Source organism: Coptis chinensis, chromosome 7, assembly GCF_015680905.1.
Source record: "Coptis chinensis isolate HL-2020 chromosome 7, ASM1568090v1, whole genome shotgun sequence".
Taxonomy (NCBI): Eukaryota; Viridiplantae; Streptophyta; class Magnoliopsida; order Ranunculales; family Ranunculaceae; genus Coptis; species Coptis chinensis.
Genome location: NC_141462.1, coordinates 5,444,803 through 5,455,532, shown reverse-complemented (window position 1 = coordinate 5,455,532; position 10,730 = coordinate 5,444,803). Strand labels below are relative to the sequence as shown.

The 10,730-nt window shown below is 39.8% G+C and overlaps 1 protein-coding gene across 1 annotated transcript; it reads left to right on the top strand.

The window, feature by feature from the left end:
- The first annotated feature begins 6,643 nt into the window (after positions 1–6,643).
- LOC147485498 (uncharacterized) lies at positions 6,644–7,363 on the top strand. Its single transcript, XM_086573536.1, has one exon. It carries the CDS (start codon positions 6,644–6,646, stop codon positions 7,361–7,363), a length of 720 nt encoding a protein of 239 aa, XP_086429662.1.
- Positions 7,364–10,730: the final 3,367 nt, after the last annotated feature.

Here is a 10,730-nt window from a genome sequence, read left to right as displayed (position 1 = left end):
GAGTTTTAATTCCAAAATTTTAGGGATATCCCAACAAAAAAGGAAACAAAAATAAATGGGAGGCAAAAAATGAGTACGTTAGATTTTTTTCCCTCTTTTTTGTTCTCTCTCTTCCTGCTCCCTATTTTCCCTCCTTCTTTTATCTTAACAAAATCTAGTCACTTGAACTTCCATGATAAGGTTTATTTATTGGCCAAAAGATACTGAAACTTTAGTATCCAAACAAACCAAAGAAAAAAAAATGAGAAAACAATAATTTAATGGCAAACAAACTAAATAATTGACCCATTATTAAAGATCGAATGCTAAACATGATGACTATCATGCATGTCTAAAAATCGTGAGATGTAGTTCTTATCGCTTGATCAAAATCACGTTTGTCTAAATGTGGAGTACATCACGTTGTTCTTCCCGATATCGCCTTGTTCTTTCCAATTTACTGTATCACATTGGTCGCTAGAGTATGGTTTTGAAAAGTCCAAGTGCCTTGCAGGACCCCTCAATGGATTTGGTTGTGCCAGTATGTTTGATGGATGCTGCAATAGAAGTTCAACAAATCCCTGCATAGACAATATTATTATCACTTTGAAAGGAAAAAAAAATAAAAATGGGATGTCTAATACTTAATTATTGTTCAAGACTAACATGGGGAAACAGATATGAGTCAGTAAAAGGGAGCAATGAAGTGTTTGAAGGATCACTGTGACCATAACTATTAGAAAGTCCATGGAAGTTAGATTGATTGGTACATTACTGTAGTTTTCTTCAACTTCTCTATCCATCTTAACACTAATACGAAAGAGTGAGATTTTTTTTTCCTTGAGTCAAGAATATTGATATAAAAAGACGAAGGAGAAGGAGGGGAAATAAGGCGCCAATACTAAAATCTCATGTACTCATTTTTTGCCTCCCATTTATTTTTGTTTCCTTTTTTGTTGGGATATTCTTAAAATTTTGGAATTAATATGTGTGGACACATGTCAATCTATTATTGGACCCACATGCCCACATACTAAAAACCCCCACGTACTAAATTTTTCGGGTTCAACTGTCATCGCTAAAATTCTTAAAATAACAATATGAAATTTCTAAGTTGGTGTTATCTTCTCTCGGGCCACAACCATCCAACAATCAATGACTAACGCCAACTAGTGATGCCCGACGGTCATGCCATTCTTCCCTTTATTCTTTCTTTGTTCTTGATATAAACTCAATCTCATTTTTCTTCTACACTCCCTTTCTTCCCTTTTCTGTATCTTGAAGCCTCAGGTCTTCCTAACACCCCCACCCTTCCTAAAAAGAGTCTCCCCTTATTTTTCTTCTACACTCCCTACACAATTACTCTCTTTATTTGTATTTTTTATTCTTTAAAAGTCTTAATATTCCTTCCCTTCTCTAAAATCCCAAAAACACCAACCTCAATCTTTATCATTAATTCCTCTCTAAATAAACTTAAGTTATAATTTTCTTCTTCGACTCATCAGTGCACATTTTAAACACTTTCGTTAATTAATTCTAAAACACATATATGATTTACTCATTTGCAACTACTGCGTATAAAGAGTTAAAGAATCACTTTGCTTTTCGGTGTTACGAGACGACCATGCTATACAAATTCAAAAGAAACATTTGACCCGAAATTGAAATTGCAACCTAATTATTAATATGTGACTTTTACGTGTTGTTGATATCATTAGGCCCTTAAGTTTTGTGGTATGGTTGTAGACTTGTAGCGAATGTATATTCTCTTTGCAGAATAATTATATAATTGACATGAATGACTATTGTGGTTAGACTTAAGTGATATTGATAAGAGTGACCAGGCTAGGAGATGGAGCATAGAGGTTAACTAGTTAAAAGGACGAAAAGATTAAGGGTGGATATTACATTGGGTTTGAAAATAATAATAATAATATATATATATATATATATATATATATATATATATATATATATATATATATATATATATATAGAAGTTCTTGGGTTGCACTGATTTATGCATTGGCAGTGAACCAATCACAAAAAAATGCTTCTTTTGCATCCATTTGCATAGGGTGAACCAAGCATGCAAACAGTGGCGGAGCCATGGGGGGCCAAGGTACGCCCTGGCGCACCTTCACTTTCCACCCAAAAAAAATATTGTTTGTCTACATGCTATTCCCTCGTAACCAAAATCTAAGACCCAAGCAAATAGGAAAGAAAAAAAAAAAACGAAAGAAGAACAAAACCCAGCCCAAAAACAAGTAACCCACTAACCCCTCACGCACTCTTCTCTCTCCCCAAAAATAATAATAAAAATTAGAAACTCCAAATATTAACCTCGCACACTCTCTCTTTTCTTTTAAAAAAAAGTAAATAAATAAAAACCAAAAACCCCTCACATACTGACCTCGGTCTCTTAGTCTCTTTTATACTTGAGGACGTCGCAGTAAGTTTTATAAGTAAATTTTCTAAACTAATTTTTTTTGTAGGTTTAAACTTGATAATTTTATTTTTTTATTGAAATTCAAAGTAAGAGATTTCATTAATTAATTGCTATTTAGGTACTCTTTAAACAACTATGTTAAAGTATTTGATCAAAGGAAAGTCGTTGCCCACTCAACCAATGCTAAACATAGAAGATGTTGGTAATGCTGAAATAGAATCTTTTTCAAGCGAAGTCACAAAAAAACTGAGAATGGTGGTTGAAATAGTAGTTAAACGAAAAAATAATGAATTTTTTTTATTAGGTTTGAAATATTAGTTTAAAAAAATGTTTTTTTTTTTTTTTCTCTGGGTGGCTCACCCTCACTTAATTTCCTGGCTCTACCACTTCATGCAAATGAAGTACCTTGCAAGTAGATGTATTGCAACAAGATGTATTTGCAATTGCATTCAGGTCCAGCGAACCAAACAGAGCATATAGTGTGGACAGATGGCATCAAAATTTTAATAGTTATCGGTTAGTGAGGAACCCGCCTTAAAAGCAGTGTTTAGAAAACCGGACTGGTGGTTGAACTGAGGTCTGATCGGAACTGATAAATTTTTGGTTCGAGTCAGTTAAAACTTGAGTTTTTGGTTGGACCCTCGGTTTAAGCTTAAACCCTGGTTGAACCGGCAAAGCTCTAAACCAAATCACCCTTATTATAAATTTTTTTTTAAAAAAAAAACAAAATTGATTATGTGGGGAGTTGAACCTAGTACCTAAACAAGATAGTTTAAACTCCATACCAACATGCTACTATGTGTTGCTTGTATTAATATTGAATTAAAACATGTATTTATTCATTTTATTATTGTAATTATTAAAAAAATTGCTAAATAAACATCAATCGGTTCGACCGAGTCGAACCATGGTTGACCCTGATTGAACCATTTTAACAAAAGATTGGTTTGATCACCGGTTTGGTTTTCAAAACATTGCTTAAAAGTAAAAGAGGAAAAGTAAAAAAGAGAAATGCGAAGCCAGAAGAGAGAGAACAGAATTTGCAAGACCAACTTCAGTTAGCTGTAAGTTCAAAATTCTGGATTCAGAGTCTTAAAATGTTGGAGCTCTACTGCGGCCAAAAGCAGCCCCCCATCCTACCCTACCCTTTTTTATACTCTCTCTTTTTGTTTCCTTTCCCTGCCGAAGGTGTCAAGGTTACAAGGCCGACAATATATCTAATTCCTACATAGACCCCCTTGGGGTTGGGTATCTAGGAGATAGCTTAGTTAGCAGTGGTTCCCTTGTTGGAAGCTGAGGGATGGAGATGTTGAAAGAAAAACCAATAGAAGACAGGGGGGATATGCCAGAGCATGAAAGGCAGGATAGAGCTAGGATAGAACAGCTTCAAGTGGAAATGGGTAATCTCTTCTGTGCAAAAGAAAATCGTGTAGTTGAGATTACAAGCAACAATAAGGAGGACAACACTGATGAACAATGCACATTGATGGGAAAGATGTATGGAGGCAAGGCCATCTCCTTACAAGATCTGGCAGATGAGCTGCACCAGTGTTGGCAAATAAGGGGGTCTACAAAAATAGAGTTGATAACTAAAGGATGCTACTGGGATGGAGTTTGAAGACAAGGAGGAATTGGACCATGTTACGAAAGCAATGGACCTTGGTTTATACAAGGATTCATATTCTCAATTAAGAAAGGGATTCATACAGATGAGGTGGCCCTTACAAAGATGTCTGATCTGGTGGATTTCTGGATCCAGATCTACGGGATCCCGAGAGATCGAATAACAGAAGAGAATGTTCGAAATGTGGGAGCCTTACTAGGCAAAGTAAAGGCTGTAGATCTTTCTTTGTCAAAAGGGAGTTTCGACCCCCGGTAGCGAGAATAAGAGTTCGCATGGATATAAAAGAAAGACTGGTGAAAGGCGTGGAGCTCAGAACAGAGAAGGGTGAAGTGATCCCAATTACTTTCAAATATGAAAAATTGGAGATCTTCTGTTATTTCTGTGGATGCATAGGGCATGACATTCATTATTGCAACAAAAGAGAACTACAGCATTGAGCTGCGCAAACATGGAGGATCACCCAGAGACATTAAAAATAATTTCTCCTTCACGATGAGAGCCAATGTCTTCTTCAATGGGGAGGCTAGTACGGGACCAATCTCAGTTACCATCTCTGGAACCCCAAGAAAGCCAAGAGCGGATCAGATTCCGGCCAAACCTAGAAGCTCTCCGGGGACCAGGCGATGGTATGGAGCAGGAGTGCTGACATCACCAATAATAGATGGTACAGTAGGAAGAGACTCGGTCTACAGGGGTAGGAGGCTGGAGGTCAGAGAACAGGAAGTACGAGAAGTCAGAACGGCTAGTTCAGATGCTGAGGTGGAAGGTTCAGTGACCATTGGCGGGACAGATTCAAACTATGGAGGCCTCATGGATCTAGCAGTTGACCAAGGACAAGGAGAAGTTATCCAAGCCCAGGAAGAGGACATAACAGGCCTTAGCCCAATGCAAGTCAATGGACCTGACACCCATAGGGGAGCTGTGGTGGTTTGGAGCCCAAAAGAAGGGGTAGCGGGAATGGACCTAGACAAAAGCCCAAAGGAGATAGACTTTGAATCAGGGCCACTGAAAATAGAAGACGAAATGGAGGGTCGAGATAAGAAAGAGGAAAAGGTGGTGAGTCACGCTGTCGCACTAGAGAGGCTAGCTATGGAGGATGGCTATTTGGGGAATAGCGAAAATCTCTTGGTAGATCACGCATCGCCGTTCTTGGGCTCCTCCCCTTCCAGAACAATCATTCCCAATATGGAGAAGAGTGAAACAGATGGGAAAGATCACGCGTCTGCTCCAACAGATATTGGGAACCCAGAATTCATCTTTGTTGGGTCTCCAAAACGTGGGAGGGGCTATAAAACTCTGATCTCAAAAGGCCAGAACAAAGAAAGAGCTAAGAGAAAAGAGATAGGAGTGGCAGAAATTAGTGTGGGGAATAAAAGGAAAGTGTGCGGTGGGGGAAGAAAAACCACAACAAGGATGGATGATGAGAGATGGCGAAGACACAACTTGAGAGTGGCAGCTAGACACTCAAAAAGGGTTAAGAGAGAGGCAGACGATTTGAGAGCAAAAGGCTTAGGACATCTGCTGATTCTAGAGGAAGCTCCAATCATAGCTGTATCTAGTGACTCAAGGGATTCAGTGGAACCAGAGATACCACAAAATTCTCAAAGCTCTAGTGGACACTCTCAAGAAGGATGGGGGCCAGAAATACCAGAGGAGGACATCCCATCAGATGCATTCACAGAGGAAGAAGCAGATGAACCAACAGAGGAAGAAGATATGGATATGGTGGTGTTCAATGCAGATTCCCAAGAAGAGGTCTCAGTGGGGAATGCACCTCAGGAACTGAGTCAAGGAAGTCCAGATAGGGATGGGTATGAATCTGAAAGGAGTATATCACGAAGCCTCCTGACGCAACCAATACCACTAGCCATGGATGACTCTACAGTTAGACGAAAGAAAGTGAGTAACACTGCAGAAGAAACAGTGAATGAGAAAACCAAGAATCAGAACAACAGCAACTCTAGTGGATACAATGGGGATGGAAGCTCAGAGGAGGAAAAGTCAGGGAAGGAGGCTCGCAGCAAAGGAAAGATAGGTAACTCTAGCCATGAAAAAGATCAGTATGGAAATAAAAAAGAGGAAGCAACAAGCAGTGGGGGTCTGGATATGTCTCCCCCAGGGTTCGCGATGGCTGTCCCATCACAGCTACCTTGGTCTCCATGACGATACACGCCTGGAATTGCTGGGGGATTGGTACCACCACGGCAGTTCAACAACTAAAGGACCTAATAGGGAAGTTTAATGTAGATATAGTTTGCTTATCAGAAACCAAGGCCACTAAGGAAGCTATAGCTAAGATAGGAAAGCAGTTGAAGTTCAGTGGTGTTTTTGCGGTGCCTGCAAGAGGGTTCAGTGGGGGCCTAGCTATTCTCTGGAAGGAAGGTGTGGAGCTGAACATTTTGGGAGCTTCTAACAACCAAGTGACAGGTAAACTTACAAATTATTTTCATAATGATCCTTGGTATTTCACTTTTGCGTATGGTGAACCGATTGCTAATAATAAGATTAAAGTCTGGGACGAATTGAAGGAGATAGCTCCTTTAATTCCTGGTCCCTAGTGTATGTTTGGGGACTTTAATGCGATCTCTAGCATGGATGAAAAAATTGGAGGGAACTGCAGATTTACAAAGAGTATGCATGACTTCAATGATTTCATAAATGATTTGGCCCTAGTTGATTTAGGTTTTAAAGGCCCCAAGTATACTTGGAGTAACAACAGGAAGCCAAAAGACCATATTATGGAAAGGCTGGATAGAGCCATGGCAACCCCTGACTGGCTTGTGGCTTTTCCTAAAGCCCAAATTAGAACATGGGCTAATGCCATTTCTGATCATATCTCCTTACTTATCAATCTTGAGAAGCAAGAAGAAAAGCTCCCCAGACCTTTTAAATTCTTCTATATGTGGCTCCAGCATGAGACCTGTCTGGAGGTCATTGAAAAAGCTTGGAATTCTATTAAACATGACCTCCCTTACAGAAATCTTATTAATAAGCTAGATAAGACTAAGAGGGACTTATCTATGTGGAATAAACATGTTTTTGGTAATATTTTTACTAATATCAAAGCTACCCAAGCCAAGCTTGATAAGGTGCTAACTAAGCCTTTCAACATTGATAATTATAATCAAGCAAAAAGGCTTAAAGATGACCTGCTTGAGTGGTATAACAGAGAGGAGGATTTTTGGAAACAAAAGTCCTCCAACTCTTGGCTCAGAGATGGGGCCAGGAACACTAAATACTTCCACCTCTCTACCATATATAGAAGAAGAAGGAATACTATTACCAAAATCAGAAATAATGATGGAGTTTGAACTGAAGGTAGGACTGAGGTGGGAATGTCTCTAACACAATATTTCACAAAGATATTCACCTCAGATCACCCTGAGAGGAATGAGCACATCCTTGAGCTGTTCCAACCTTGTGTGACTGAAAGGGAGAATGAGATTCTTACAGCCATCCCAAGTCCTGGGGACATCTGGGATGTGGTTAGAAAGATGGGGAGTCATAAGGCTCCTGGGCCAGATGGTTTTCAAGGCATTTTTTATCAGAAATGCTGGGGAATCATAGGGCATGCAGTAAATGCCTTTGTTCAGGATTTCTTCACCCATGGGATCCTGAATCCTGGTTTAAATGAAACCCACCTAACCCTGATTCCTAAGATTGACAATCCTGATCATGCTTCAAAATTCAGACCTATAAGTCTCTGCAACTTTGGGTATAAGATCATCTCTAAGATTCTGACCAATAGACTCAAAGGTCTGATGAACAGAATTGTCTCCCCTTTCCAAGGGGCCTTTATCAAAGGCGGAAGTATAGGTGACAATGTAGGCCTGGCTTGTGAGGTCTTCCATAATATGAAGAACATGAGACATAAGAATGAAGGCTGGATGGCTCTCAAGCTTGATATGGCCAAGGCTTATGACAGAGTGGAATCGTCCTTTGTGGATGGTATCTTTGAGAAGTTGGGGTTCAACCAAAAGTGGAGGCAAATGGTACATCAATGTGTATCCACTGTGTCCTTTCAGGTCATGCTAAATGGATCTCCCTTGGATAGATTCAGCCCTGAAAGAGGAGTCAGACAAGGGGATCCCATATCCCCTTATCTGTTCATTCTGGTTTCTGAAGCCTTATCTAGGATGGTGGCCAGAGCAGAACAAGGGGAGGAGATACATGGCATAAAAATAAAAAGAAACTCCCTAGCCCTAACTCACTTGCTGTATGCTGATGATCTCATCCTATTCACCAAAGCTAGCATGGCTGAAAGTGGAACTCTAAAAAGGATACTGGATGATTATTGTGAGGCCTCAGGCCAGAACATTAACTATGAGAAATCCAGTATCTTTTTTAGTAGGAATGTCTCCTACAGGCAAAAGATCAGAATCAAAAGATTCTAGAAAGTTAGAAACTTTGCCCCAAAAGAGAAATACCTGGGGGTACCCATTATGTTGACAAGGAAAAAGACAGAGGATTTTGATTATCTGGTTGACAAAATAAATAAGAAGATTAGAAGGTGGAAAGCCAAAGATCTATCACAGGCTGGGAGGACAACCCTCATCCAAGCTGTGATCCAGGCCACCCCTATATATGCCATGTCAACTTATCTGCTCCCTGTGGCTTCTTGTAACAAGATTGACAAGGCATGTCGAGATTTCTGGTGGTCTGGTAAAGACCAATCAAAAGGTGCTCACACCATAGGGTGGGAGCATATTTGCTAACCAAAACACTCTGGTGGCTTGGGCTTGAGAAAAGCCAGAGATATTAATAAAGTTATGATGGCTAAGCTTTCATGGAAAGCAGCCACTGATGTGAATTCCCTATGGACAAGAACAATGTTCAGTATCTATGGTAATGACTGGATAGGGGATGTTAAAAAACCTCCTGACAAGGCATCCTATTTTTGGAAGGGTATCCACAAAACCTTTAATGAGATAAGTGGTGGCCTCATCTGGGCCATTGGAGATGGGAATTCCATTTCTATTATGAAAGACCCTTGGTTGATATGCAATCCACTACCTTGGAGGAGCTAGGGGTGGAGGGGCCAGCTTGGCAGAATAAAGTGGTCTTTGATCTGTTTTGTGCAGATAAAAGTGGCTGGGATGAGACTAAGATTAGTCAATTCCTAGATCCTATCACTTGCCAAAAGATCCTAGAGGTCAATATCAAGCCACAAGTAGAGGCAGCTGATAGACTGAGATGGCAAAAAGACAGATATGGCAGTTTTACTGTTAGATCAACTTATCACTTCCTCCACTCTAAGGAAGAAGTGGGACAAAGCTCCAGATGCAATCCTATCACTCTTAGGCACATGTGGAAGACACCTGCCCCAGCACACATACAGCTTTTCCTGTGGAAAATGTATATGCAGGTGCTTCCTATGGGAGCCACCCTTGCTGAAAAGCATATGACAGGAGACTTTAGTTGTCCCTTCTGCTCTAAGGAGCTGGAAACTGCAGAGCATATATTTTACAATTGTGAATGGGTACGAACTGTCTGGTTTAGATCCCAACTAGGGATGAAAATTCACAAGGAGCAACAGCTGTCGGTTAGAGAAAGATGGGATCAGGCAGTGAGGTGGTGCTGTAGTAAAAACAATGAGAGAAGGCTAGCTGGGACACATCTTATGTTCATGCTGCACCACATTTGGCAAGCTAGGAATGAAATCAAGTTCGAAAAAAAAAAGGCTAACCGAGAAGGAATAATCAGGAAGAGCAGAGGGGGAGCTGAAAAATGCTTTTTGGCATACAGAGAAGAATCTACCAACCCTCCACCTTTTTCTAATACTAAGTTTATGCAACTTGAGGAAGATTTCTGTAGCATTCCAAATGATAGCATAATAATTAGGTTTGATGCCTCTTTCTGCAGGAAAACTGGATGGGCTGGAGCAGGAGCTATTGCTACAAATGATGAAGGATGTATAGTGGGGGCAACTGTTAGGCGGTTCAAGGCCTTGATCAAAGAAGAAATCAACTAGAAGGCGCAGTAAAGCGACCTTTTACGGCAAAAAGTAAATTGACAAAAGGATTTTGTGATGCAAGGGGACAACATGGAAGTTATTGGAGCTCTACATACAAGCTCTTGCAGATGGGAATGGGAAGGGGTAAAAACATGTATAAACTCAGTGCTATCTGGTAGTAAGTCGTTTGTTTTTAGATGGATTAGTAGGTCTTTCAAAGGAGATGCTGATTTACTAGCTGCATGGGCTCGGAGGCAGCTAGGAAGCTCGGATCTCCCTAGTTGTATAGTGAACTCAAACTGCTATCCTGTGTTTGTTTAATTTGGGTAATATATAATAGTATGATTTGCATCAAAAAAAAAAAACAAAAAAAAAGCCATAAGAGAGAGAAAATAATAATTAAAAGCGGTTTCGACTTCGCGGCATATCTAAAATTTAAATGCGGGTATTCATTCTTGCTTACTTGACTTTCTTTTTCATTTTTTTTTTCTTTTCACTTTGATGAGTACAATTTTTTTTGGCAGGCAAGTAAGGAATTGGATTACGAATAAAACACTTTGATGAATACAAGCCAATATCCTAACATAGCATTCGTTTATAAAGGAGCTCTCTCGGCAAATATGTGTATCTCATCAAGCAAACAACTAATAACCTCTTCCTTTCCAAACATCTTCCATTTCATCATTTGTATTCTTTGTAGTTCTTAATCACACCAGATAACTACA